General features: G+C 33.0%; 1 protein-coding gene across 1 annotated transcript in view; it reads left to right on the top strand.

Moving 5' to 3' along the window:
* Window positions 1–27,208, top strand: part of LOC129268468 (fibrillin-1-like) — a 137,315-nt gene that overhangs the window by 61,267 nt on the left and 48,840 nt on the right. Inside the window, exons 31-47 of the mRNA XM_064104441.1 lie at window positions 940–1,056; window positions 1,679–1,795; window positions 3,584–3,709; window positions 4,803–4,922; window positions 5,995–6,120; window positions 8,244–8,342; window positions 8,984–9,097; window positions 11,493–11,615; window positions 13,092–13,237; window positions 13,546–13,774; window positions 14,694–14,795; window positions 16,503–16,616; window positions 18,308–18,430; window positions 19,023–19,145; window positions 20,204–20,299; window positions 21,058–21,171; window positions 22,567–22,689. Coding sequence (XP_063960511.1) covers window positions 940–1,056; window positions 1,679–1,795; window positions 3,584–3,709; window positions 4,803–4,922; window positions 5,995–6,120; window positions 8,244–8,342; window positions 8,984–9,097; window positions 11,493–11,615; window positions 13,092–13,237; window positions 13,546–13,774; window positions 14,694–14,795; window positions 16,503–16,616; window positions 18,308–18,430; window positions 19,023–19,145; window positions 20,204–20,299; window positions 21,058–21,171; window positions 22,567–22,689 — 2,112 coding nt within the window. The remainder of the gene's footprint in view (window positions 1–939; window positions 1,057–1,678; window positions 1,796–3,583; window positions 3,710–4,802; window positions 4,923–5,994; window positions 6,121–8,243; window positions 8,343–8,983; window positions 9,098–11,492; window positions 11,616–13,091; window positions 13,238–13,545; window positions 13,775–14,693; window positions 14,796–16,502; window positions 16,617–18,307; window positions 18,431–19,022; window positions 19,146–20,203; window positions 20,300–21,057; window positions 21,172–22,566; window positions 22,690–27,208) is intronic.

Genomic DNA, 27,208 nt, shown 5'->3' with positions numbered 1-27,208 from the left:
TGGTGTTTACCACAAATAACGCATGACACATAATTATAAAACTTAGAGTCCCTTCATTTTTTATGCAATTCATATTGTGTCCACTTCATGTGCTTTTGAGGAGTTTGCAAGGATTGTGTTTTTGTCTCACCTGAACAAAGTTTGGTAGAGACCTAGTAGTCACTTTTTCTGTTGGTCTGTAAGTCTGTTTGAAAATGTTTTTGTTCTACTTGCTCCCATTTTAAGTTTTTACTTGGTACATATGATCCTAGGGTAAAACCACATGTTCATGAAGATGATGGGGTCAAAGGTCATATAGGGGTAAGAAGGTCACGTGATAACATTAAAGTTTTTTTTCAACTTGCTCTTATCTTTTTTCAATTATGTTGACACTTGGTTCATATGATCCTTGGGTAATACCTCATGTGTTCATGAGGGTGACGAGTTCAAATGTCATCTATGGGTCAAAAAGGTCAAGTTTTTGTTCAACTTGCTCTCATTTCTTTATTTCTGCATCAATTATGTTGACACTTGGTACATATGATCCTTGTGTAATACCACATGTGTGTCCATGAGAGTGATGGGTTCAAAGAACAAGTTTTTGTTCATATTGCTCTCATTTCTTTAATTTTGCATCAATTGTGTTTATACATAGTACAAATAACCATTGGGTAATACCACATGTGTATAAGATAAAAATATCATATTGCATATTATATTGATCGCAATATCAGGTGAGACTCGTGGTTCATGAACCACCTTGTTTTTTTAATAAATGATTGGCATAGTGTTTTGAAGAAGGACATGGAGTTGGTAATGAGGAAAAGATATTTAAATTAATGCATTCCAAAATCAATCAGACCATCTCAGGTCAACTGTGAAAAATTGATGTAAAATATTCAGCTGCTCCGATATTTCATAACAAATACATATTTTTTTATTTGGTTATTTTTGTTCTAGATATTGATGAGTGTACTGGATCTAATCCTTGTGGAAATGGAAGCTGTAGTAATAATGATGGATCCTATACATGTATCTGTGACTCTGGTTTTATGTTTAATGGCAGTACATGCAATGGTATGTATATGTATTATGTCAAAGATAAAATCTGAAAGTTTATGAATAATTACCAAAAATTTGATATACATGTAATATACAACACACCATTTAAGAGTGTGTACTCAAGTCTTTTGTTTCTATGTTACTCATACAATACTCGAATGAATATAAGGAAAAGTAATGCCAAATGTCATTCAGATATTTGAGTGAGCTACAATTAAACAAAGTTAACACTAAAAGGTAATTTCATTGATAGATTCTGAATTCCAAAGAGACAAATAACTCTAAATTCCAGTGTCTACTTGTTAAAATGAAACTTCATTCAGGTAATATGAATTAAGAATGATAGAATCCAATTTCTTTGAAATAATGCTTTGATTAGATTATTGAATGTGAAAACATTTTACTGAATTCCTGAATATTTTTTGGCTTTTAAGGGCAAATAGTGAAATAAACTAAATCATTAAACTGCAAGCATTATTTGAAAGAAACAGATCCTAGTTCCTATTTTTTCGTGACTGGAATATGAGAATGAAGAACAAGGATGCAATTGTTTATATTTAAGGCATCAAATTTTTATAATATGAATGTATAAAGCAGGTTTTCCTTTGGTTATTCTTGTGATTATTTTTTTTTCTAGATATTGATGAGTGCTCTGGAACTAATCCTTGTGTAAATGGTGCATGTAGTAATGATGATGGATCCTATACATGTAGCTGTGACAGTGGTTTTATGTTTAATGGCAGTACATGCAATGGTATGTATATACATTAACAAAGAAATAATGAACTATTAAAGGGAGAGTTATTTGCATTTATCTTATGCATTGAAAATATATTCAGGTTGTAGTGCTGTTAGAGGTCATATGATTTGAGGTCATCTGCGAAAGTTTACCCTCATGACTGTATTCTAGTACTTAACTTGTCACATGTTGCTTGAATAGCAACCAAACTTGAGAGATAGATGCAAATAGAGTATTTAATGTTATGATGTCTTCAGAGGTTACATTGTTAGACTGAAGATCATTCCCGGGGGGGGGGGGGGCACTTCCATTGACAAGTGGATACCATGCATGACCAAAAATAATGTAAAAAGGATCTCTTTTTCATGATAGGGCGCGTTTATACGTACCTAACGTAATAAGGGTGTCAAAAACACTAAAATAATTTAAAAAGGGTTACATTTCGCTAGGAAAATTATGTATTCACGGTCAAATTTGCGAGGGTATAAAAAGATTAAAATACTTTATAAAGGATGTACTTTTTGCCCTAACACTACGTGTTTAGGGTCCGATTTGAGTGAGGTGTGTGCAGTACAGTGGTACTAAACCCAAATGAAAGTAAAGGTAAAGCCGTCGTCCGTGACTGACATTACAATTAAGATATCAGTGTACTTGTTTAGGGGGTCAATTTATAGGGAATACTTGTCAAGGGTACCGTTTTGTTTCCAATACTTCTTAAGGGTAGGGTTTCACACGCCAATACTTGTTAAGGGGTGCATTGTCAGAACATGGAAAATACTTGTGTTTAGGGTGCTTTTCGAAACCCCATGGTCACGCATGGTATCCACTCGCGAATGGAAGTGGCCCCTTGGAGATCATTCCAGGTCAAATCTTAAGTTTTAGCTACAAGACTGTCTTTTGAAAAATTACTTTCACACAAATAAGGATTGTGAAGTCTTGTTTTAAACAGGAAGAAAGAACTGCTGTGAATGATAAGATTTGTGACCTGCAACCATGTCATGGATGCCTTGCAACATTTTGAACTTGAAATACATGAATACTCAATACAAAGTGTCTACACGAACAATATATTTTATGTTTTGCTACTGTTGTATGCAGTATTGAATCTGCCAAACAAACCTTCTTTTTTTTTGTTAGATTTATACAGACTAGTCTGCAACTACAAAGATGTAAATTTTGTATGACCTTCACTTATATAAAATTGGGAGGGAATGTGAAAACATGCAAGAGAGTAGCATGTCATTAAAAGCTTCAAATTTCATAGGGTGGTATATTCCAAAGCGCATATATCGCAATGGGTTGTGGATAACATTCTATTGAGTGGGAACAGTGATATGTGAATATTTTCACAAGTACATGCAGGTGAGACTCAAAATTCCCAATGCCCTGTTTTTGTCTCACCTGCATAGCAGAGTGAGACTATAGGCGCCGCTTTTCCGACGGCGGCAGCGGCGTCAACACCAAATCTTAACCGAAGGTTCAGTTTTTGAAATGACAGCATAACTTAGAAAATATATGGACCTAGTTCATGAAACTTAGACATAAAGGTAATCAAGTATTACTGAACATCCTGCTTGAGTTTCACGTCACATGACCAAGGTCAAAGGTCATTTAGGGTCAATGAACTTTGGCCAAATTGGGGGTATTTGTTGAATTACCATCATAACTTTGAAAGTATATTGATCTAGTTCATAAAAGAGTAATCTAGTAGCATAAGAAAGTACTTAAATGTTAAAACTGTTCCATCTCCCACTAAAAATACAATATCTTGAACAATATTTTATGTACTTTTTATTTGTTTAGATATTAATGAGTGTTCTAATGATCCTTCACTCTGTGCTAATGGAATATGTGTCAATACACAGTCATCATATATCTGCATGTGTAATGAAGGATTTGTAGAATCTAGCAATGGACGAGCTTGTGATGGTAAGTTATGCTTAGATTGGTTTTTATGTAGTCAGTTAAATGCTTTCATATATTAAAGGCATTTGCCCTTTACTATGATGTTTTGCAATTAATCTCTATGGAAGATGAATTTAATGAAGATTTTCCAGTCACAAATATCTTGAAGGTGTCTGCATAAATTTAATTTTTGTGTGTTGTTTAATCCATATAACACAAATCAAGTTCCAGATTTGTATTTATAATAAGACCTTCATAATATTTTAGTAACATCTGCAGACATGGCCCATAAAATCAAACAAAGTTTGCAATCAGTCTTTCAAACTAAGAGTAATTGCCTGCAAAGCATTATTGAACTGAGCGTGTTACCTCGGGTATTAACAACCATCGTCCAATTCACATTCGTTTTAGTATAAAATAAATCAATTTGTGCAAGCTTGAGTAACATACAATTTGATTATTATTATTATTGATTGCGAAACTCAGATAATTTCAGTCACAGCTATTCCTTTTAATACAGTCTATATTCCTATTCCATAACTGATTTTTTTTCTTCTTTTTAGTCGTATGTGCACAATGGAGTATTGCATGGAACAGTGATTTTCACTGATTTGTTCTAAACAGCTCAGATACAAGGAATTTAATAGGTTATAACAATTTTCGGTGAAAAATTACACTTTGTTTCATGAAATACACTTCAGATCTAGTATGGTCCTCTATCCACTTTATTAGAGTTATATCATTATTATAATTTGTAATTCATAATTACATGTTTATTAAACTGTTATGAGAAATAATAATATTGTAAACAATACTATAAGCATACCATTCAATTTACCATACAGTTCAATTTACCGTACAGATTTACATTTTGGTAGGGCTATTGAATCTACAAGGCTTTTTGTGAGTGCTATTCTTATATTTTTTTCTTTTTCTCACATAGATGCATGCACAGAAAGAGAAATCTTTTGTAATATTTCTATTTTTCCTTTCTTTGTTCTAGACATATATGAGTGTATGGAAAGCCCTTGTTTATAATTTTCCTTTCTTTGTTCAGGACATAGATAAGTGTGTGGGAAGCCCTTGTAATATTTATATTTTCCTTTTTTTCTACTAGACATAGACGAGTGTCTGGAAAGCCCTTGCGGTAATGGGACCTGCACCAATAACAATGGATCTTACACATGTGCCTGTAATGAAGGTTTTGAATTGAGTATTAATGGCAGTACATGTTCAGGTATTAACCTTACAACGGTGAAATTATGTGTTATTTTATGAAAGGTGTATCATATGTTTTTCACCTTCACCTGGGTGCTCAGCACTATTAAGGGGAAGTTCACCCCTGACAAGATATTTGTTTAAAAACGCCTGTAGGGGTATGCTCCCAGCCCCCCCCCCAACCTGTGTGTTAGTTGATGTAATTTAACATAACCTCAATGTCAATAACATCAGTATGCTCAGAATACAGCTGCCAGGGTTTTAACCGGTACATCAAAATATGAACACATTTCACCAATTCTCCAAAAGTTACATTGGTTGCCAATCCGGAAGCGTATAGAATTTAAAATACTTCTTCTCACTTGGAAAGTGTTAAATGGTTTGGCACCAACATATCTACGAGACCTTGTCATGCCTTATACACCAGCTCGTAGCCTAAGATCATCACATCAGCAACTTCTTAAGACTCCCAAGACACGTGTAGCATATGGTGTGCGAGCTTTCTCTGCCTCAGCACCTTCTCTCTGGAATAATTTGTCGTTATATTTAAGAATGATACCATCACTGGAGACCTTCAAATCTAAACTGAAGTCTTATCTTTTCTAACAGTATTAGTTATTGGCACTTTGACACTCATCCAAACTTTCTTTCTTTCGTTTCTTGTGCGCCTCGGAATATAATATTTCTAGATAGATGGCGCTATATAAATGCCTATTATTATTATTATTATTATTATGTATAGATATGACTATCAATTTCATTCAAAAATGGATTCTAACATTGATGTATGGTTATGTTTTGATGTATATATTTATATAGTCATCTTTGTTATATATAACATTTTAATATGTTTTAATGTATACTCCCAAGCCCCCCCCCCCCCCTGTGTGTTAGTTAATGTATAGATATGACTATCAATTTCATTCAAAAATGGATTCTAGCATCGATGTATGGTTACGTTCTTATGTATATCTTTATATTTATTTATATATATATCTTTGTTATATATAACATTTAATATGTTTTTAAGTATTTTTATATGTTACATGTGTTATAAGTGTAATGTTTCTATGTAAATTTATATGTTTTAGATATTGATGAATGTGCTGGAAATGTTAATCCCTGTTTCAATGGAACCTGTACCAATACCATCGGATCATATACATGCAACTGCAGCACTGGATTTACTTTGAGTAATGATAGCAGTACATGTGGGGGTACGTATTGATAAGGCACCATTATTGTATTTACTTTGAGTAATGATAGCAGTACATGTGGGGGTACTCATTGATAAGGAACCATTATTGTATTTACTTTGAGTAATGATAGCAGTACATGTGGGGGTACTCATTGATAAGGAACCATTATTGTATTTACTTTGAGTAATGATAGCAGTACATGTGGGGGTACTCATTGATAAGGAACCATTATTGTATTTACTTTGAGTAATGATAGCAGTACATGTGGGGGTACTCATTGATAAGGAACCATTATTGTATTTACTTTGAGTAATGATAGCAGTACATGTGGGGGTACTCATTGATAAGGAACCATTATTGTATTTACTTTGAGTAATGATAGCAGTACATGTGGGGGTACTCATTGATAAGGAACCATTATTGTATTTACTTTGAGTAATGATAGCAGTACATGTGGGGGTACTCATTGATAAGGAACCATTATTGTATTTACTTTGAGTAATGATAGCAGTACATGTGGGGGTACTCATTGATAAGGAACCATTATTGGATTTACTTTGAGTAATGATAGCAGTACATGTGGGGGTACGTATTGATAAGGCACCATTATTGGATTTACTTTGAGTAATGATAGCAGTACATGTGGGGGTACTCATTGATAAGGAACCATTATTTTGTAACAAATATGAACCAACAGCCAAGTATAAGACCACCATAAACCCTAAACTACTCAAATCTGGTCAGGTTCCTAACCTATATATGTAGTCTTTTAATAAAGACCCACTTGAATGATAACACTAATTCACTATTTGATATATCTATAATAAGTTTCTCTATAGAAATATAATCATATTAAGACTAGCTATTAAATCAATGAGAGGGCAATGCACAATATTGGTCGATTCGCTCCCCATCTGTACGTTTGAACACATGAACATGAAAATTAACTGTATCAAAATATCTTTGTAAATATCTTTATCTATATTATTTAGTTGTAGTAATGATGTTTTGACATTCATATCCTTTGTTGTTTGCTATATATTCCCAAAATGTCTGTTCTACTCATACTTCTATCTTTTCCTTTTCTGAACTGCACTTTATAACATATGTATAAAGCCTGTTGTGAATTTCTGTATTAACGACAATGAAAAGAATACATAGGGTTCTAAAGCACACTTTCCATCTTAATTAGATTCAAAAGGCTCTTCAGAGGAAATTACAGATAGCGGAAAAAAAATACATTGCAAGTTTGAACTATACGAGGATAGCCTTTATTACATAGAGAGTTGTCTGTCAAAATGCATCATTATACAGGTACATATTCAGGTTGCCCCTAAAGGTGGTCATTGATGTCTGGGTTTTCATCCCTTGTGGAAGAGAATTCCGCAGGGTTGACCCTGCATGGGCAAAGTCATGTCTCCCATTATTTGAAACCTGAAACTTGTAAAAGATTAGAAGTTTAGGAAAATAAGAAATATAGAAAATTTGATAATTCTAATGCACAGTATACAAAGGTTATAATTTCATATATATTTACTATATTAAAAAAAATGGCTTGACTAAAAGGATAAAAATCCAATAAGCATATACACTGAAAATTTCATCAAAATTGGATGTAGAATAAGAAAGATTTCCTTAATTTTACAATTACAACAATGTATGCACATCCTAGTCAGTATGCAATTGAGGTAACCAATGACGTCACCCACTCACTTTTTCTTTTGTATTTCATTATATTAAATACTTCAATTTCTTCCTCATTGTCATGTGAAGAAAAAATGTATTCCTCCCTGAACATTGTTTTAACATTATGTGATTCAGTCAAGTTGGTCATTATTGCCAAATCTGTAAAAAATTAAATATTGTATAATGCAAACAATGAAATACAAAAGGAGTAGTAAGTGAGGGACATCATCGTCTGTCTCATTTGCATGTCACTGAGTTGTGCATATCACTGTTTTGTGAAAAGTAAGCAAAACTTTAAAATATCATAAATTTCTTATTTTACATTCGAATTTGATGAAATTTTCAGTCTTGTGCTTGCTTGAATTTCTCTATTAATTCAAATAAACAATTTTTCTAGGGTGTACTTGACCTTTAATGATTAAATTTTGTACTATTTGATTTTCGTTTTGTTTTAGTTTCATGTGGTTCTTCTGTGTGTCAAAATGGTGGGACATGCACAGGTCCCAATGTATGTTCCTGTATTACTGGATTCAATGGGTCTGTGTGTGAGAATAGTAAGTATATGGTCCTCTCAAAAAAAAAAGATGAGAAAAAAGGTTAAAACTCAAGATCAATATCTTGATAATAACTACAAATAAATATTTTATATGCTCTACTTTTGAACCAAAAGTTTTTTTTTATAGGTATTTAAATATTTTTTGCTGCACATATTTTATAAATTAGAAATTCCAAAGTTACTGGCATTTAATCTAACACTATCTCTACTATCAATTACTAGGGTATCAATTTTTTTATAAACTTCTTTGAAATTGAATCTAAATTGAACTGGTAATAAATATGTGATCTAATCAAAGATGATGAGTTTTTTTTGTGATACTGAATCAGTAAACCTATTGTATGAACAGCATTAGATATTTAAGATCAGAATTCTGAATGCAGAGAAAATAAAAGAATTGTATAATGGTTTTAAATTTTGTATTTACATGTAGCATATAATAAACTGATGTTTCTCTATGCACTTTCCAATAGAAACTTATACATATCATAATAAAACATAGAATCAAATAAAACATCATTCATGATAATATTGTATTTATCTTATATATATATAAATACCTATTTTCATTTCTTGTTCATTTGTTTTTCAGTACTAATACGACATGCCTATTTTATGTAATTTTTATTAAACCATCAGATATAGATGATTGTTCCCCTGATCCTTGCATGAATGGAGCAACTTGTATTGATGGTGTTGACAGTTTCAACTGTTCCTGTGTGTCTGGTTATACTGGAAACCTATGTCAAACAGGTAAGTCGTGTGTGACTGGTTATACCAGAAACCTATGTCAAACAGGTAAGTCGTGCGTGTCTGATTATACTGGACACCTGTGTCAAACAGGTAAGTCGTGCGTGTCTGGTTATACCAGAAACCTATGTCAAACAGGTAAGTCGTGCGTGTCTGATTATACTGGACACCTGTGTCAAACAGGTAAGTCGTGCATGTCTGGTTATACTGGAAACCTATGTTCCCCTGATCCTTGCATGAATGGAGCAACTTGTATTGATGGTGTTGACAGTTTCAACTGTTCCTGTGTGTCTGGTTATACTGGAAACCTATGTCAAACAGGTAAGTCGTGTGTGACTGGTTATACCAGAAACCTATGTCAAACAGGTAAGTCGTGCGTGTCTGATTATACTGGACACCTGTGTCAAACAGGTAAGTCGTGCATGTCTGGTTAAACTGGAAACCTATGTCAAACGGGTAAATCGTGCGTGTCTGGTTATACTGGATACCTATGTCAAACAGGTAAGTCTTGCGTGTCTGATTATACTGGACACCTATGTCAAACAGGTAAGTCGTGCGTGTCTGGTTATACTGGAAACCTATGTCAAACAGATAAGTTGTGAGTGTCTGGTTATGCTGGAAACCTATGTCAAACGGATAAGTCCTGCATGTCCGGTTATACTAGACACCTGTGTTAAACAGGTAAGTCGTGCGTGTCTGGTTATACTGGAAACCTATGTCAAACAGGTAAGTCGTGCGTGTCTGATTATACTGGACACCTGTGTCAAACAGGTAAGTCATGCGTGTCTGGTTATACTGGACACCTATGTCAAACAGGTAAGTCGTGCGTGTCTGGTTATACTAGAAACATATGTCAAACAGGTAAGTCGTGCGTGTCTGGTTATACTGGAATCCTATGTCAAACAGGTAAGTCGTGTGTGTCTGGTTATACTGGAAACTTATGTCAAACAGGTAAGTCGTGCGTGTCTGGTTATACTGGAAACCTATGTCAAACGGGTAAGTCGTGCGTGTCTGATTATACTGGACACCTATGTCAAACAGGTAAGTCGTGCGTTTCTGGTTATACTAGAAACCTATGTCAAACGGGTAAGTCGTGCGTGTCTGATTATACTGGACACCTATGTCAAACAGGTAAGTCGTGCGTGTCTGGTTATACTGGAAACCTATGTCAAACAGGTAAGTTGTGCGTGTCTGGTTATACTAGAAACCTATGTCAAACGGGTAAGTCGTGCGTGTCTGGTTATACTGGAAACCTTATCTCAAACAGGTAAGTCGTGCGTGTCTGGTTATACTAGAAACTTATGTCAAACAGATAAGACAGTCTTGCCATGTGATGTGGGTTGTGAACATATTTATCGTGGTTGAACGTCTATCGTTTTGTTTATGTATTTACTTTTATAGCATGAGCTATGTCTTTCTTCAGGAATGCCAAACACTGTCCTTTCTTAACCAATACTGATGTTTTAATATAAAGAAAACAATATGTGACCAGGCACCACAAAACCCACAAAAATTTGCTAGAAATGAAATTTTAGTTAGATAGCTCTTCTAAAAGAGGAGATTCTAAGCTTTATATGTAACTCATGAACAATGATTGATCCTAGCCCACTTAAGTAAGAGGATAATGTTCACTACCACAGAACACTCCTTTTGAGAAAAGGGGGATTAAAAATTACTAGTCTATTGAAGAGCACTTTATACTCTTCCACTATTGTGTATTGTGGACAAAAGGAAGATTAAAAATCAATAGAATTTCAATAGAAAGAGTTATCAGCTTTCCCTCAAAATTCACTTTTTAATTACGTACATCCTTAATAGTTTGAACAAGTATCTATGTTAGAAGCTATCCTGTTTTCATATCATAGGAGTTCAAAGAGAGATGAATCTTCAGGTTTTCTTAAAATCAAATCATGATTACAATTAACTCAAAAAGACAAAAATAGGTCTAATAAAAAACACTTAAAAATTACACTTTAGGTTCAATTGGTACAAACAAATTTTTACAGTAATAGGGGATAGTATACTCTTTCAGAAAGCACCAAAATCTGAAATTTGAATATTCTGACCAAAAATACTCCTAATTGCCTCCAATTGAAAATCATACATTAATTGCAACCTTTTTGTGGGTTTTGTGGTGCTAGGTCACATATGGTGGGTTGTCAAAGGTACTGAAGAGAATTCCAGATTTCTACTTGATCTGATTATAATGTAATATGATATTATAAATTTGTGTGCAACTTTCAAACAGTGAAACACTACGGCACCCTTGTTCCATTTAAATATTTTTGATTTATCCAATCCAACATTGCATGACATTAATGTATCAAACTGTTCATTCAAGCCTCAATAAAATGATGCAATCCCTTCAAAGTATGATTGTGTCCCTAATTCTCTCTAGATATTGATGAATGTACTGAGGATTCAACTCTTTGTACCAATGGAAGATGTTTCAATCTCAATGGAACTTTCACCTGCATATGCAACGCTAATTTCACATTGACGAATGGAAGTGCCTGCACTGGTAAATCTAAATCATATATCACCTCTTTCATAATAAATAGAACAGTTACGAGCAGTATGAAGGGATGGCGTGGAATGATTTAATGTTTTGATTTTTGCAAAAAAGCATTCCTGTATATGGCATGGCCATGACCATAAAGAGAGGGAAGCTTAACCGTAAAAAGACTGGGCTATTTCAACACTTAAAAAGACTGGGGGGAGGCTGAAAATTTGCACATGCGTTTCCCATGGCATAATCTACAAAACTGTGAAATCAAATTCTTCGTAAAATCTCATTAATTATGCTAATTTATGTGTAAAATCTAGTGTGTTCTAATCAACTATATAAGGCCCCTAAAATGCTATTGTTTTGTTTACAGACTCTATAAGATTCTGATCAAATGTACTTTTAAAAAATTTCAATATTACAATCAATTGTTCTCTAAATTGTTTATTTATTTCTTTGATTAGTATAGACATTTTGTTTTTTATTGGATTTTCAATGGAAATTGTTTGGAACTTTATTTTTACCATTAATGAGATGAAATTAATTGAGTTTAATGAGTAAAGGAGAAATAATGATACATATATTGCTAATAACACTATTTGCATTGGATTCATACACAAATTCATGTTTTTGAGCAATTCTGGGACTGCATACACTTACTGAATCTTGCGCAATTTCTGAACCATGTACCCGGGGGTCGCAATTTTGGTCTCCAAAGTTTTGCGAGACCTGAAAGTAAAAAGTCGGGGAGCAACGCAGTAAAAAAAATTGTGCGGCAGATTTATTGCGAAAAACGTCAAGCCCCCCAGTCTTATTAGGGTTAATAGATCAGAATTATATTGTTACCAATTTGGTTGCAGAGCACACATCGTAGAGGTAATGTGATGTACTTGTTGTTTCATAATGGATGAATAAATGGAATAAAAAAATGATACTGCCTTTGTATCAGTATTTACTCAATTATTTTTATTTGTCTATCCAGTTATTCGAAACATGATCTCTGACAAGTGAATGAATTGACGATTATTCCCTTTGTGTTGTTTAGAAAATGGATTAAAAAGATTTTAGAATTGTATACGTGTTTTCCAGTTATTATTATATGTTTGTCCCAAACAATCCTGCTAACAAGTTGACGAATTAAGTATCATTTAAAATGAATGAATATGAGTGGATTTGAATAAAGAATGTTGGCCCTTTTCATTATTTCATCCATTATTTGTCTTTGATTATCCAGCTCCTCCAAGTAATATTGATGCAAATTTAACAAAAAACAATGATTATTTCCTTTGCTTTCCTTTTCATGACTGAAATACTTTTAAAGAATATAAAATGCTGTTTTGTATCAGTAAATTGCCAGTCAGTTTTCTTTGTTTATCTGCTTATCTAAGGGGGTTTTGCCGACAAGTTAAAGAATTTAAATCATTTATTTTGTTTTTTAGTTAAGTAAAGAATGCAAGATGTTTTTTCAACTACTTTTTTTTGTTTATCTAGCTATCACAAATGACCTTGCAACGAGTAAAGTGAGGGTGAATATTACAGGAACTACACTAAATGGAGAACCATTAGTATACACTACAGACTTGACTAATAGGTCATTGGCCATATTCGTGGAATTAGAAATTAAATTCTGTTTTGTGGTAAGTATTTAAAATTTATTTCTTCATTTCACCAATACAAATGATTGAAAAAAAATCTTTGGTAACTCATGTCATTCATGATTGCTTTAAAGCCTTCCTGGAATTAAAAACAGAATAAAGGGGGAATGAATAGTTCCTTTCTCTGTCTAAACAAAATTTCCCACAATTACTTGAAAAAATGATAGAGAGATTTTAACTCAAACTGTTCCGTCTAGGGGGGGGGATTAAAGTTTAACTGGATTTCCGGAGATGGGTCCAGGTATACAGGAGATAACATTTTGTATATGCTCTCTCATCTCTCACATCAGTTTAGGGAATATGTGAGGAACCTCTTGGGTCAACAGCTGGAAGCGTCTAATTGCATTGTGATAGCATTTAGCCAAGGCAGTGTGGTTGCTGATATAGAAATGGAACTGGGTGCTGGCACCCAAGATACTGCAGACGGACTTGCACTAACTTTAACTGAAATGGCCAACAACTTTAGTGGATCTTTATCAGCTGATGGACAAACCCTTGATGCAAATATAGCAATAAATGGTAAGATCAAACACAGCTAATCCAGAACAATTTGATAATAATTTCTGCCAAAATTAATATAATTTAAGAAAAGAGATGTCTCTAGTGATTTATCATTTGCTTAATTGGCACAATTCCATATACATGTAATAGTCCTATCTATGTGTGACCCATATAAGTGGAAATTATTGAATTATTTGTTGTCTCTTTTTTCTAGTTCAAATTAAATGAGGTATTTCTCTCAAGTTATGACTATATACAGCAGATTATGAAGTGAAATAAGAATAGAGAAATATGGAGGTAGCACGTGCAAAAAGGTTGATCAGTTTATGAAATTTCCCTTTCATGTAATATTTTGTCATGCCTGATCCAAATTCGGCAGAGACCTAGTAATCAGTTTTCCTTCACGTCTGTTGGTCTGTTACAAAAATGTTCCAAGTTTTTTTTTTGACTTGCTCTCATTTTTTTAAATTTCTGCATCAATTGCGTTCGTATTTGGTACAAATGATCCTTGGGTAATACCACATTAGTGGTGATGAAGGTGGTTAGGTCAAAGGTTATCTAGGGGAAATCATATCACACGAGGTACGGGGGAGCTGCACACCTGTGACATTACAGAATCAAAACTTTAAGACTTCATAACTCTGCTATTTGACAGATTGTCATCTAAAAGTTATCTGTATTTTGCTCTGATTTTTCATATTTTCTATTAAACTAGCTTATTGTTAGTTTACACTTCTTAAAATCATGTGGGAGACAACAGAAGTCTGTATCACTCTAATGGCAGGTAAAGGGGCATTATTCATAAAGTACGGTAGTGCTTGATAGATTTTCCCAGACCCTTATCATTCCTGGGTAAAAGTAGGACTCTGGGAGTCAAGTTTAATATCGGCTGAATGATTTAAGTACAGGGAATCTTTTCTATTTTTGACATGAATAGTTCAATGTGATCAGACGAATTGTCAGAATGGAGGATCTTGTACTACTTCAGGAGACCCATGTGATTGCCTGGCTGGTTTCAATGGGGATCTATGCCAAAATGGTATGTTTTTTTATTGATATTTAATGTGCATTATTTGTTTGTTTGTTGATTTATTTGTCTATTAATTATTTTTGTTTGTCTTTTTGTATTAGCCATGGTTAGAATTAATGGTTCATGTTTATGTGTTTATTGATATATTGTGAATTAATTGATGTATCTATTACTACTTTTATTCATTACTTTTATTCACCTAACAACTAGTACAATGTTTTAATGATAATACATGTAGTTACATTTATATAGCGCTTATTACTCTTTGTTTCTAAGCACTTTACATTGTAATTATTATTACTACAGTCATCGCATCCTGACATGCCTGTACACAATGTATGCACTTTCTCCACTCCCTGGGGAGCATTCCAACAAGAGTACCGAGAATCAATTGCTAATCATACTTCATAGGCTTTTGCATTCTACCGGGTACCCATTTAACACGTAGGTGAAGTGTGGATTGATGCCTTGACAAAGGATGCTAGGCCGTGGTGGGGATTCAAATAAACGACCCTCATTTGTTTATTCATATTTGTTTGATTAAATCACCGTTACTTGGTTCTCTTGTTGGTCCCAATCTATATAACACTCAAAGCAGTTCTTGATTAGAATCAATGTCTGCACAATCAGATGTGCCCCCTCAAAAAGATGAAATGTCCTTTTATCCATCCAGGTTTTGGGATGTAGGTTTACTATGTTCATTATCTTCCTTGCTGTTTTATTCACTTTGCCTTCTTATATTTTTTTAGAAGTTAATTGCTATATCAGTCTGTTTTACTTTTGTTGAAAAATTACAAGATGTACATGTATTTAATCCTATGAGGAACTAGTGTTACGCAAGACCTGGGTTCTTATTAGGTCCTCTTTTCCCCTGTACTTCTTAACCCTTTGCGCGCTGATGTTGCAATCTTGCACATTCGCACAATTAAATTCAACAATCGTAATAATTAGTTTTCTCCCTATATACCTTCAAATTAGATAAGCAAATAAAAGGCAATAGTTTTTGGATAACATCTTTATAATGATAATAAGTATCAATGGTGCAATATGGAAATCTTGAATTAAAGAAAATAACATGGAAACAATTGTCATTATTTTCCCCAAAAAATTGTATTCAGCGTGTAAAGAGTTAAGCATATTGCTACATTGTGGTTTCTCATGAAAATTAAGAATAATGGTTTAGCAAGTTTACCTTTCTGCCAATAAGCATATCTGGGCCCCGTCTTTCAAAGACTTATGATTGATCCAATCAATCGTAACTCTATGGAAATCCATCAATGTCATAATTTTTTTCTGCAGGAAATTTGCAAAATGTGCTTTTTAAACAAAGGAAAACACAAAATTGTCAAGAAATCAATGACTTAATGGATATACATTCATATCTAGAAAAAAATTTGAACAAACATACATTTCATATGTTGACTTTGCTGGCTTTCCGTAGTCGCGATTGATCGGATCAATTGCGGCTTATTGTAAGACTGTATTTTTATTTGTCTCTCCAGATTTTCATATTGATATTTGAGATTTAATGTACAAATACCTCAAAGATCACTGCGGGTAGTTTTGTGAATTCAACACGAATGTGAATTTCTTTACAGAAAGTTCAGGTATGGAAAGAGGTTGAGTCAATAAGAATCTGTATGCATCGTTTTCAGGATACAAAAATAACTTGTAATTTCTGTACAATATTTTGTTGTTTGAATTGATATTACACAGATATCAATGAATGCCTGTCAGATCCTTGCATGAATGGAGGGAATTGCACGGATGGGGTTGACTACTTCAACTGTACTTGTCCAGATGGTTACAATGGAACAATGTGTGAAACAGGTATTTAATCCAGAGTTATATATCAGTCAGGTCAATAATCTGTATTTCAGTGTGCAATGAATTTCTGTCTTATATTTATAATTCAATGATCCATTATAAAGTAAACAGTTATATTTTTGTCAAACTCAACTATTGGGGAATTAGAATACTAATTACTATGAGGTCTTCTGTGCCCTTTTATTTTACCTTGTCATCTTTGGCAACCTATTTATTTTTGTAATGCTCTTTCTTCTGGTCACTTTTCAGTTTTTATAATTTCCCAAGCTAAGTTTTTCTTCCACTGATATGCAAGTCCATTAAACAATCAATTTGTTCATTTTCTCCAGGTTTACTTCACTTTTTGAACTGTTAGAAAACTACATTTATTGAAATATGAATAAGAAAGAGAGACAAATCATACAATCAGAGATCCCACATATAAGGGGTCAGATATTTCCTTTACAGAATATCTCCTTATTACATGCCTATCTATTTTGTGTCACTTATTTGTTTAGAGCCTATTTACTGCAATCAATATGCCTTACTTTAAGTTTCTTTAACTTACGATTGTAAAGCTTTATATATTTTGTATTTTACTTCTTTATAATAAGTTTTGTATTTGATTGACATGTGGCAAAAAATATGGAGAAATCAATAAAACTAGATATGTATGTTTTGCTTCATAGAGAGAAAGATTAAAAGGTGTAATGCTCTTTGCTCTTTAAGAGTTTTAAAATCTAAATATCTTCATTGAACAGAGCTGCCAACTAGTACTGATTTTCAGTATTACCTACTGAAAAATGAGAAATATATTGATGGTTTCATGCAAAATACTGATTTCTGAATTTTCAGCTTTGTGTACTTTCCTGTGTTATTTCTTTGAATATACTGATTTTTAAATCAGACATTGTTTTTATGCTTTTAAATACTGAAATGTTCCTGTACAGGTTAGCAACTTTGATGTAAGAACTGAAATATGTGATTGCATATTTTGTAATATCAAAATATGACTTAAGTTGATGGATCTGACAACTTTTTTGAGCAACAGCAGGATGTATTCTTGTTCCACAACCTTCATTTACTTTTCATAACAATGCATTTCCTTATTTACTGATATACATATTTAATTCTTTACATTCCATATACTTTAAACTCCTTCTCTACTTACATAGTTGCTTTATTTTAAGAAATATAATAACAGAGGAACATTAATTCTTAGGATATATGATTGTATATAATATGTAAAACTGGGAGGAATAAACATGTAATTAACACATCTTTTCAATGCTTCCTATTCTTCATTTTTTTATCATGACAGATTTTTTTCTCTCTCTCTTCCTTCTTTTTGTTGCACCTTGGGCACTCTGCAGAGTGCATTTAGTGTCATTAATAAGTTGGCTGAAGTGGTATGGATTTTTTATGGAGTTTGGAAAGTTGATCACAAGCTTTATACTTTTATAATATTACATATAAAAAATTTGATTTTGATTCAATGTATATTTTTGAACAGAGAAAGAGAGAGAAAACAAGTTTTGCAAGCCCTAAATCTGTATTTTGATTTTCACTCCCAATTGTTTTTAGAATTTAATTCTCATTCTGTCTTTGCTGAATAAAATGTTTCAATTGAAATGGTTCGTGACAGTAAACATGAAATGACATAACCATTGTTTTTGTTTTTCAAGAATGAATTATTTTAATTATTTTTCATCTAGATATTGACGAGTGTCAAGCAAGTAATCCTTGTGTAAATGGAAATTGCATGAATAACATGGGATCTTATACATGCAACTGTAACAACGGATATGTGCTTAGTCCTGATGGTAGTACATGCATTGGTATGTATATATAGTGCTCACTCTACAGGGATATTGTCTTTACATGCCTAACCACTGAATATGTGACATATCAGAGTGATGCTTAAACTCTCTTTTATTTAATCTATTAAATCAATTTGATGCCCTCTTTATGTCAAAATCATTTACCTAAGAATAAAGAAAGTGACCAAAAAGGTATTTTGCTAATGGTACTGAATGTCAAACAGCAATACTATCTCTTGAAAGTTCCATATGTAGCCTGCTGTCTCCAGAACCCCCCAATTTTCATTATTCTCTTAATTAGCCCATCTGAAGTAGAGAATTTCTAGCTTTCCATTCGTATAATTCATTCAAATTGCTCTACATTAACGTTCACAAAACACATTGCATAATGATGAATTAATAACCCACATTCAGGGGGTGGGCAAAGAAGACATTGAAAAAACAAGTGGTGTGGAAGAGGATTTGCTTGAGGGATATGATTCACACTGTTTCCATATTTATCAGTGTGAACGTGATATCCCTGTGTGTTTTACAGTATGAACACAATGTAGAATTTACTCTCTCTCTCTCTCTCTCTCTCTCGTGGTTTATTCCTATTTTTTTGTTCTAGATATTGATGAATGCCTTGGGGACAATCCCTGCGTCAATGGAACATGTGATAATACTGATGGATCTTACACTTGCAACTGTACTGCTGGTTTTCAGTTAAGTTCTGATAACAGTACATGCGATGGTATGTATTACATAACTCTATTTTTATATCCTATACCAGTTGTGATAATATCTCCAAAATGAAATTGTTAGTCTCAGCTGATTGATATGAAAAACAAAAAAACTAAGATTATAGCAATTTGTATAGGATAGTTTGTCATTCCAAATAGCATTTCAAATTAATGTGTGATGTCTCTTGTAGTTGATCTTGAATTACCTGACTGCAGGGGCCCCTTTCATAAAACTTATTATAATAACAAATGTGTGATAACAGTTTAAAACAACGGAAATCCTTCAATTTGATTGTTCTTGTTATAGGAATTGTGCATTTGTTGTTATAAAAAGTCTTAATGAAACACAGCCAAAAAACATAAGGAAAAATGAGTGTTTCTTCTGTTAAAGTTTTATGTATTTCATTTCATGTCTATTTCGAACAATAAATTATGGATAAATTATGGATTTATGTGTTTCTTCTATTGAAGTTTTATGTGTACATGTATATTGTTATATGTATACATGCCATGCTTTTTATATATATATAATTTTATCAATATTCATATTTTCCTTTAACGATATCATGTCCCAAGTTTGTGTACTCATTTCTTCCCAAAGCTGATTTCTTCACCAACTATTAACAAACTGATTAGACAACGGGGGGGGGGGGTCTTATTTTTATTTGGCAACCAGTCAATTTGACTATTTTGGCCATCATAAATATTATATTATTAACGTTTGTTTTCTTTTGAAAAAAAGTAAATGCAACCAAATTAGTCTTTTTCAAGGATTGCCTGCTGGACATGATAGCTCAACGATAGAGCTCCTGCCTCATGAATGGAAGGTTTGATACCTGGCTGATTCTATGGTGCCTTCTTATCAGGTGCTTAATGTATCAGAATGAAGACGGGTAATGATAGGTCCACTTGAAGATCAGCTATAACTGATGTGGCTACCCAGAGTATACAAGAGTTGTGATTTTTGTTTTATTTATGATGGATCCTTATACAATGTTGATGTGATAAATGATATTTTTACATCATCTATATTTTATGATACAAACATTATTCTTTTCTGTCATTCTAGTTGAGTGTGGTAATTCAGTTTGTGAGAATGGTGGAATATGTATAGACGGTAACTGTTCTTGTGTGGCGGGATTCAATGGAACTATGTGTGAAAACAGTGAGTATCCATAGGCCTATTTAGTCATTTCATTTTAATGAAATATATTAATGACCGAATTCATTATACACTTTTCTCATTATATTAAATCTTATATTAAAATGTGAGTTGTCTTGACATGACATATGTGGTTTTATACCTAATGCTATTGCAGTGTTTTTTTATACATATGTGAATTTTATATCATTCTCTTATTTTCATCTTGAATTGCATAATCTTATTCAGTGTTTTGTAAAAAAAAAGAATTAATGTAATAGAAATGAATATGAACTTTGTTCACCATAGAGCAAAATAAAAAGAAATTTGTGCTTATATATAAATCTTTTAAAAAATTGCTTTTCCTCATAATTAGATAACCATGATATTTAGAGCTTCTACTTTGACGCCTAAATGATAATATAGGTGAATGGATGAAAGTTTGATGGGCATTCAAAAGTCACAGACATCATGCATTATTTGATAATCATGATGATTTAGTTCAGAGATACATGTAAGAGGTCTTTGTATAAATAAAATTGTCTTCCATTTCTTTTATGATCTAAATATTTGACATGTACACTACATTGAGTATTGTGTGATATCCTCACCAACCAAAATTTGTTAATTCAACCTTTTTTTAACCTTTCTTTGGGTTTGCCAAGGTACATGTACAAGTTTGTTAGTAATTTATACTTCAAGCATTTGAAAATATATTTAATAGTTTTTTTTTTATTTCATCATACAAACTCTATTGTGAGTTCTCTTTTTTTAAAACTTAGATATTGATGATTGTTTACCGGATCCCTGTGTGAATGGAGGGAATTGCACGGACGGGGTTAACTACTTCACCTGCACTTGTCCAGATGGTTACAATGGAACTATGTGTGAAGAAGGTATGTAATCCAAAGTTATCTGTCAGTGGTATTAATATTTATCACTTCACATTGAGTAAAATGTAAAGTGATATTACTCCTCACTCTTGCATGGCTGTAATAGCTAAACATCAGTTATATATTTGTAGACTTCATAACTATAGATAATTTAAAGTTTGATGAACATCATTCCGACTTTTTGAAGTATCAGCTTACTCAACATTTTTCCATCATAATATCCCAATGAAGTGTAAGGAGGAATAAACTTTAAATTGGAGGGTTTCTTTTTTTCATAACTAGTGGGTGTAAATAAGTTAATTGTTTTATGTTTAATATTTAATTCCTGAGAAAAAAAATGTGAAATCAGTTACAACCAAAATCATATCTTTTTAAATCTTTTTAAAATTCATGGTTTACTTAACACTATTTTGAGGAAAATAGCGTGAAAAAAAATCAACTTTGTTAACTTTTATGCTCACTACAGAGGACACAATGAAAAATTAAAAGAATAATATCATATAAAAACCTTAACACTTTGTGTCTCATCTGTTTTTGTGTTTGTTTGATAACATGCAGCTTTGGTCATATAGAGTAATTTCAATTCAAACACTTAAATATGACCCATTTTGGAAGTGATGTTGATGTTGCAAATTGATAATTTGCTTACAATTAGCCTATTTTACATAAAGTGAATCTCCTGCTAATTTGCACCACTTTGTTAGTAAAGCTTGTACATAGAAACCTAATTTGAGTATCTTTGGAATGTTAATTAATCATACTTATATATCTTTTATGATTATTGATTTCTCACATTGATAATGCAGAGTTGCTAAACAGTACTGATTTTCTGTATTTAGTACTGAAAATGAGAAGAATACTGATGGTTTCGTGCAAAATACTGATTTCTGAAGTTTCAGTCTTATGTGTTGTGCTATGGTATTTCTTTGAAAATACTGATTTCCTCACCAAAATACTGATTTTCAGCATTTAAAATACTGAGATGTTCGTGTTCAGGTTGGCAGCTCTGGATCATGAAAGTTGGGTTTCAGTCTACACCCAGTATAATGAGTACTTGATCCAATGTGACTGTAGAAAAAGGGAGTATAGAGTTTCACATAGTAAGGGGGAAACATGTTTGCAGGTCCAACAACTCTGAAAATTTGCCTTCATCGTGTAATAATAATAATAAACCGTTCTTGTATAGCGCATATCACAATTATGAATAACGTCTCTATGCGCTTCCAAAGGACTTGGATATTATTAGTTATTAATAGTTGGACAGTGATTTTTCCTAATTTGTCTATCTTTGCTGAACATCTAAAATAAAGTACATGTACTTCGTGAAAATGCACTCATTATTGCAAATGTTTGTTTACAGGTTTTCAAACTTTGATAATTTTTTTTCTTTGTTTGTAGATATCGATGAATGCTCAGGAACTAATCCTTGTGACCAGGGCAATTGCACTAATACCAATGGATCATATACATGCAGCTGCTACAGTGGTTTTACGCTAAGCCAAGATGAAAGTACATGCATTGGTATGTGTATAATGATGATGATTATGATGATAATGATAATAATAACTATAATACATGTAGTAATATTGATCATGATAACAATGATACTAATTTGTGATGCTTCAACATTTTTCATGAGAAGGGCAATTCCACGTTACTCACGTTACACAATTTAGGCACCTTAGCATATTGTAATTGCCATATTTTGCTTACTGTAGGGTTTGACAATCTCTCTTTTCTGTACAAGGTTTATGATATCTTAATACACCTCGGTGTATTATCATAATTTAGTTTGACAATTCTATCCAGAAGATATAGGCAAGCAAATTCTCGTTACTCACGTTACATTTTTGGACCACATAAATCAAGAACAAGACTTTGTTCAAAAAGTGTCCTCATACTGGGTGGAATAACAAGTAGTGGGTTTATGATTTTTATAACTGGCATAGAGGTTCACAAATGTAGATGCTCAGAATTTTTGAAACATTTCACATCTTTGACAAATTTACCAAAATTAGCGTTACTCATGTTACACGTTACTCACGTTACATATTTAACATTATTTATTGCCATGCTCCTGACCATGAATATTTGCTTGAAAGTGAATATTTAGATGTAATTAACTATTACAATTATTTTAGGCATGAAATGGAACAGTTTTGTTAACCTCTTTTCTCAAGAATTACTTTATAGGCCATATAAAATGGGCTACATGTATAAAGTAATTCTTGAGAAACAATTAAGCAAAATTACCTCACATACAAGTACGATGTCAGTTTTAATTATAATACATGCATTTTGTAAGTGATGTGGAGTGAAAAATATTCTTCTTTAATTCTATTCTCTTAAAATGAAATTCCTTTCAAGTTTCTCTGAATCACTGAGTCAGGAGACACTTGAATTGAAGTCGTTTGAAGATTTTAATAATCGTGAAGTAACATACAGTGCAACATGAGTATTCAAAAAATATTTCCCTAGATTCCACACCACATTTGTATGCAATCTGATCCAACCTAACACATGAACTTATATACTCTAAACAGTGTAGGCCTATGTTTCTCTTTCATGAAATCCCATGAATGAATTAACTGTACTGTAAACAATATCAAGCAAACATATCTGATAAAGTTAATGTGCTTGCTTAAAGATTAAGGGAGTAGAATTATGTGTTAAACAGATAATAGAGTAACTCTGATCAATACTTTCTATCTATTGCATTACAAGGTTAAAAAATCATCATATTGATTTATCAATATCACTTCCCCCTTCAAAAAAATGCAAATTGCATGTGAAAACAGAAATTGCCACCTTTAACACACTAAAATGAAATGAAGAAGTGTATTTATTTGTTATTCAGGCTAATAATTTATTCTTCTTACTTATTTCTAGTACATGAAAGCAATGCACCAAAGTTAAGTGTTGGTATTTAAACATTAGGCTATAAATATGCAAATCATGCAGACTCTTACAACCAAAGATACAAATTTATTCATCTTTATTGATGAAAAGTCGTGAGAAAGGCTTAAAACTGAACAGTAAACTTGAAAGGGCAACAAATATTAGCTACATCTGGTTTATCTATGTTAATGGTAAGAGAATGTACATGTAGTTGCAGCAAACAATTATTTCACGAGAAAGTCTTTATAAAGTCAAGGTTGATTGTCATTCTATTATCATAGATCTAGATATGCTACAATAACATAAACTTATCTTTGTGAAATCATGAAATCTTAGCTGAAAACTTACAACACAATTGATCACTAACACAGAAAAGCATATGTGGGACAGTGAATCAATATTGCTTGGAAAAATGCCTGATATTTGATAGAATTTATTTTGCTTATTTCTCAGCAATTACACATTTTTTTCAAGAGCCATTTGGCACATTTTTTAAAATTTTATACAAACACCTGGGAGGTCATTTCATTTGATTCTGATCGAACTAATTTTGTGCTCATTAATCCCAAATCTGGCAAATTTCTCTTTAATGACAGTAATGACCACTTCAAAAGGGTCATTAAAGGTCATTAATGGACCAAACTCTTTGTTTTTACCCCTCAGTCATACAGTAAAAGGGTACTGTACCATAGCCTGTGAAAATCATATCAATATCACAATTTTATGTCGTTACTCACGTTACACCATCGTTACTCACGTTACATTGTTACTCACGTTACATTTTTGGGGCCTCATTTATTGTAATACCATGACACGTATACAGCTCCTACTTTATTTTTCTTATCAGGTACAAGGAGTATGAAGATAATTTCCATTGGCACATTTGAATGGAAGGGAATATTTAAAAAATCTAACTTTTTCAGTTTTTTCGTTACTCACGTTACATTGGTTTAAGTGATGGGGTGGCATGCTCTTTACCCACTCATGGGATTGAAAGACATTTTTTTGTATTTGGCAACTCAAAACTAATGCTCCATACATTCTAAAAATCAACTTAACAAGAGCTGACCATTCTTTAATTATTTTTTAATTCAAATGAAATCTTTAGGTAAATTTTTACTGTTTTTCTCAACAAAATTGTAAGTTGAGTTCAAAGTTCAATATTCTCAATTCTTGATGGAATTCTTGGAAAAAAATTGCTGTTTCTTATGCCAAGAAGTATAATGAACAAAATTAGTTGGGTGACAAGTTCCAAAATATGAATTTATTTTTTCACCCCATGGCACCCATCTCATGGAATTGCCCAGAAGATGCTCATGGTGCAGTAGATGCAATAAACGTTCTGGTGAAATGTCCTATGTGGTCCCTGGAAATTTATGGAATCATCTACCTGCGGCAGTGAAGACAGTCTTCTCTAGGTTAAAGAAAGTCATTAAATTCCATCTTTAAAGAGGACAATAGATTACATGGTCTTAAGTTGATCATTCTGAGTAGTTGTGGCCCAAACATGGAGTGGTAGTGTGTGCAGTGCTTTGTTTAATGAAAAAAAAGGCTCTATAACATTTGTCTATTGGATTGGATTGGAACATATTGAAGGGATATAAGAGTGGATCCCAGAAAAAAAAAAAAAGCAAAAATTAATTATCTGTGTTTGCCATAGATGCATATAATGTATGACATATCATTGTAAATGAATCCTTTCCTTTTTCATACAAGGTGAACTCATATGATGGATATTTCATTTGTGGATGAGTAAAACCAATTGAGTATTTATAAACTAAACCAAGTCCATCTCTAAGTAAAGTTGGAATATTGTTGCTTATACCTCTTACAGTGTATGTATAATTAATAACATGGAATTCCATCTTTAAGTGCCAAATTAAAAGAAAATTGAACAAAATCCTCTTTGAACTTATACATGTACAAGAATCATTTCATTTTTTCTTTTGTTTTTTTTTACTCAAAATGAGCTATCCTAGATTTGGGTTATTCTTATATTCTAATAATCAGGAAGATTATCCTCCCCAAAAGTCATCTGAGATCAGATTTCCCCTACCAGGCCTGGCCTTGTTTTACTGTTCTGTTACTGCTGGGGTCAATCTCCCCTTGAAATCGTTATACTTCTGTATCTTTTCCTCCTCTTTACGCCAAGCTCTGCAGTCTCCCGGAATCGCAATATCTATGATGAGACATTCCTTTTCCTTCTTCTTTAAGAGAACGATGTCTGGTCGTCTAGCTTCAATGACCTTGTCTGTCTGGATATTAAAATCCCATAAAAGTTTTACATCGTCGTTCTCTACTACAGGCTCTGCCCGATGTTTGTACCATTTTTCCGCATGGGGTAAATGGTACTTCTTGCAGCTGCTACTCTGTCGTGCCTTCCTTTGTACTCTGTTTGTGCCATTTTGCTGCATTCACTCACCAGATGAGACACTGTTTCGTCTTTGTCATGACACATTCTACATGAGGGAGATGTATGCTCCTTTTCAACTTTGGCTCTTCGGTAATTTGTTCTAATTGCTTGGTCCTGAGCAGCAACTAGCATGCTTTCCGTCTCCATCTTTAAACTTCCTCGTTTCAGCCACTGCCAACTCTCTGGTCCAGCAAACTCCTCTGTCTGTCTTATTATTATTATTATTATTATTATTGTTATTATTATTATTTCCATTGTCCACAACTTGATGTTCTGTTGGTATATTAAACAACAACCGAACTTCTTCCAGAAATCTAGGGTTATTGTTCTATATTCTATCAAATGGGTCCTCTTCTCATTGTTTACTTCTCTTTCTAATTCAAGACCTTCCGTAAGATATGAGCTGTTCCAAGCAAGCTTGCCTTCTGTATCGTTTCAAAGGACACCTCGACTCCTAGAACAGCCAGAAAGCTTCTGTGTCTTGTTGTCACTGTTCCTAGGGCTCCGATGACTATTGGTACCACCTTCGTCTTCACCTTCCATATCCTTCTCAGCTCCCATGCCAGATCATTATACTTCTGTATCTTTTCCTCCTCTTTACGCCAAGCTCTGCAGTCTCCCGGAATCGCAATATCTATGATGAGACATTCCTTATCCTTCTTCTTTAAGAGAACGATGTCTGGTCGTCTAGCTTCAATGACCTTGTCTGTCTGGATATTAAAATCCCAT

This window comes from Lytechinus pictus, chromosome 9, assembly GCF_037042905.1.
Source record: "Lytechinus pictus isolate F3 Inbred chromosome 9, Lp3.0, whole genome shotgun sequence".
Classification (NCBI taxonomy): domain Eukaryota; kingdom Metazoa; phylum Echinodermata; class Echinoidea; order Temnopleuroida; family Toxopneustidae; genus Lytechinus; species Lytechinus pictus.
The sequence above is the reverse complement of the archived record's forward strand: the minus strand, read 5'-3'. Positions and strand labels throughout refer to the sequence as shown.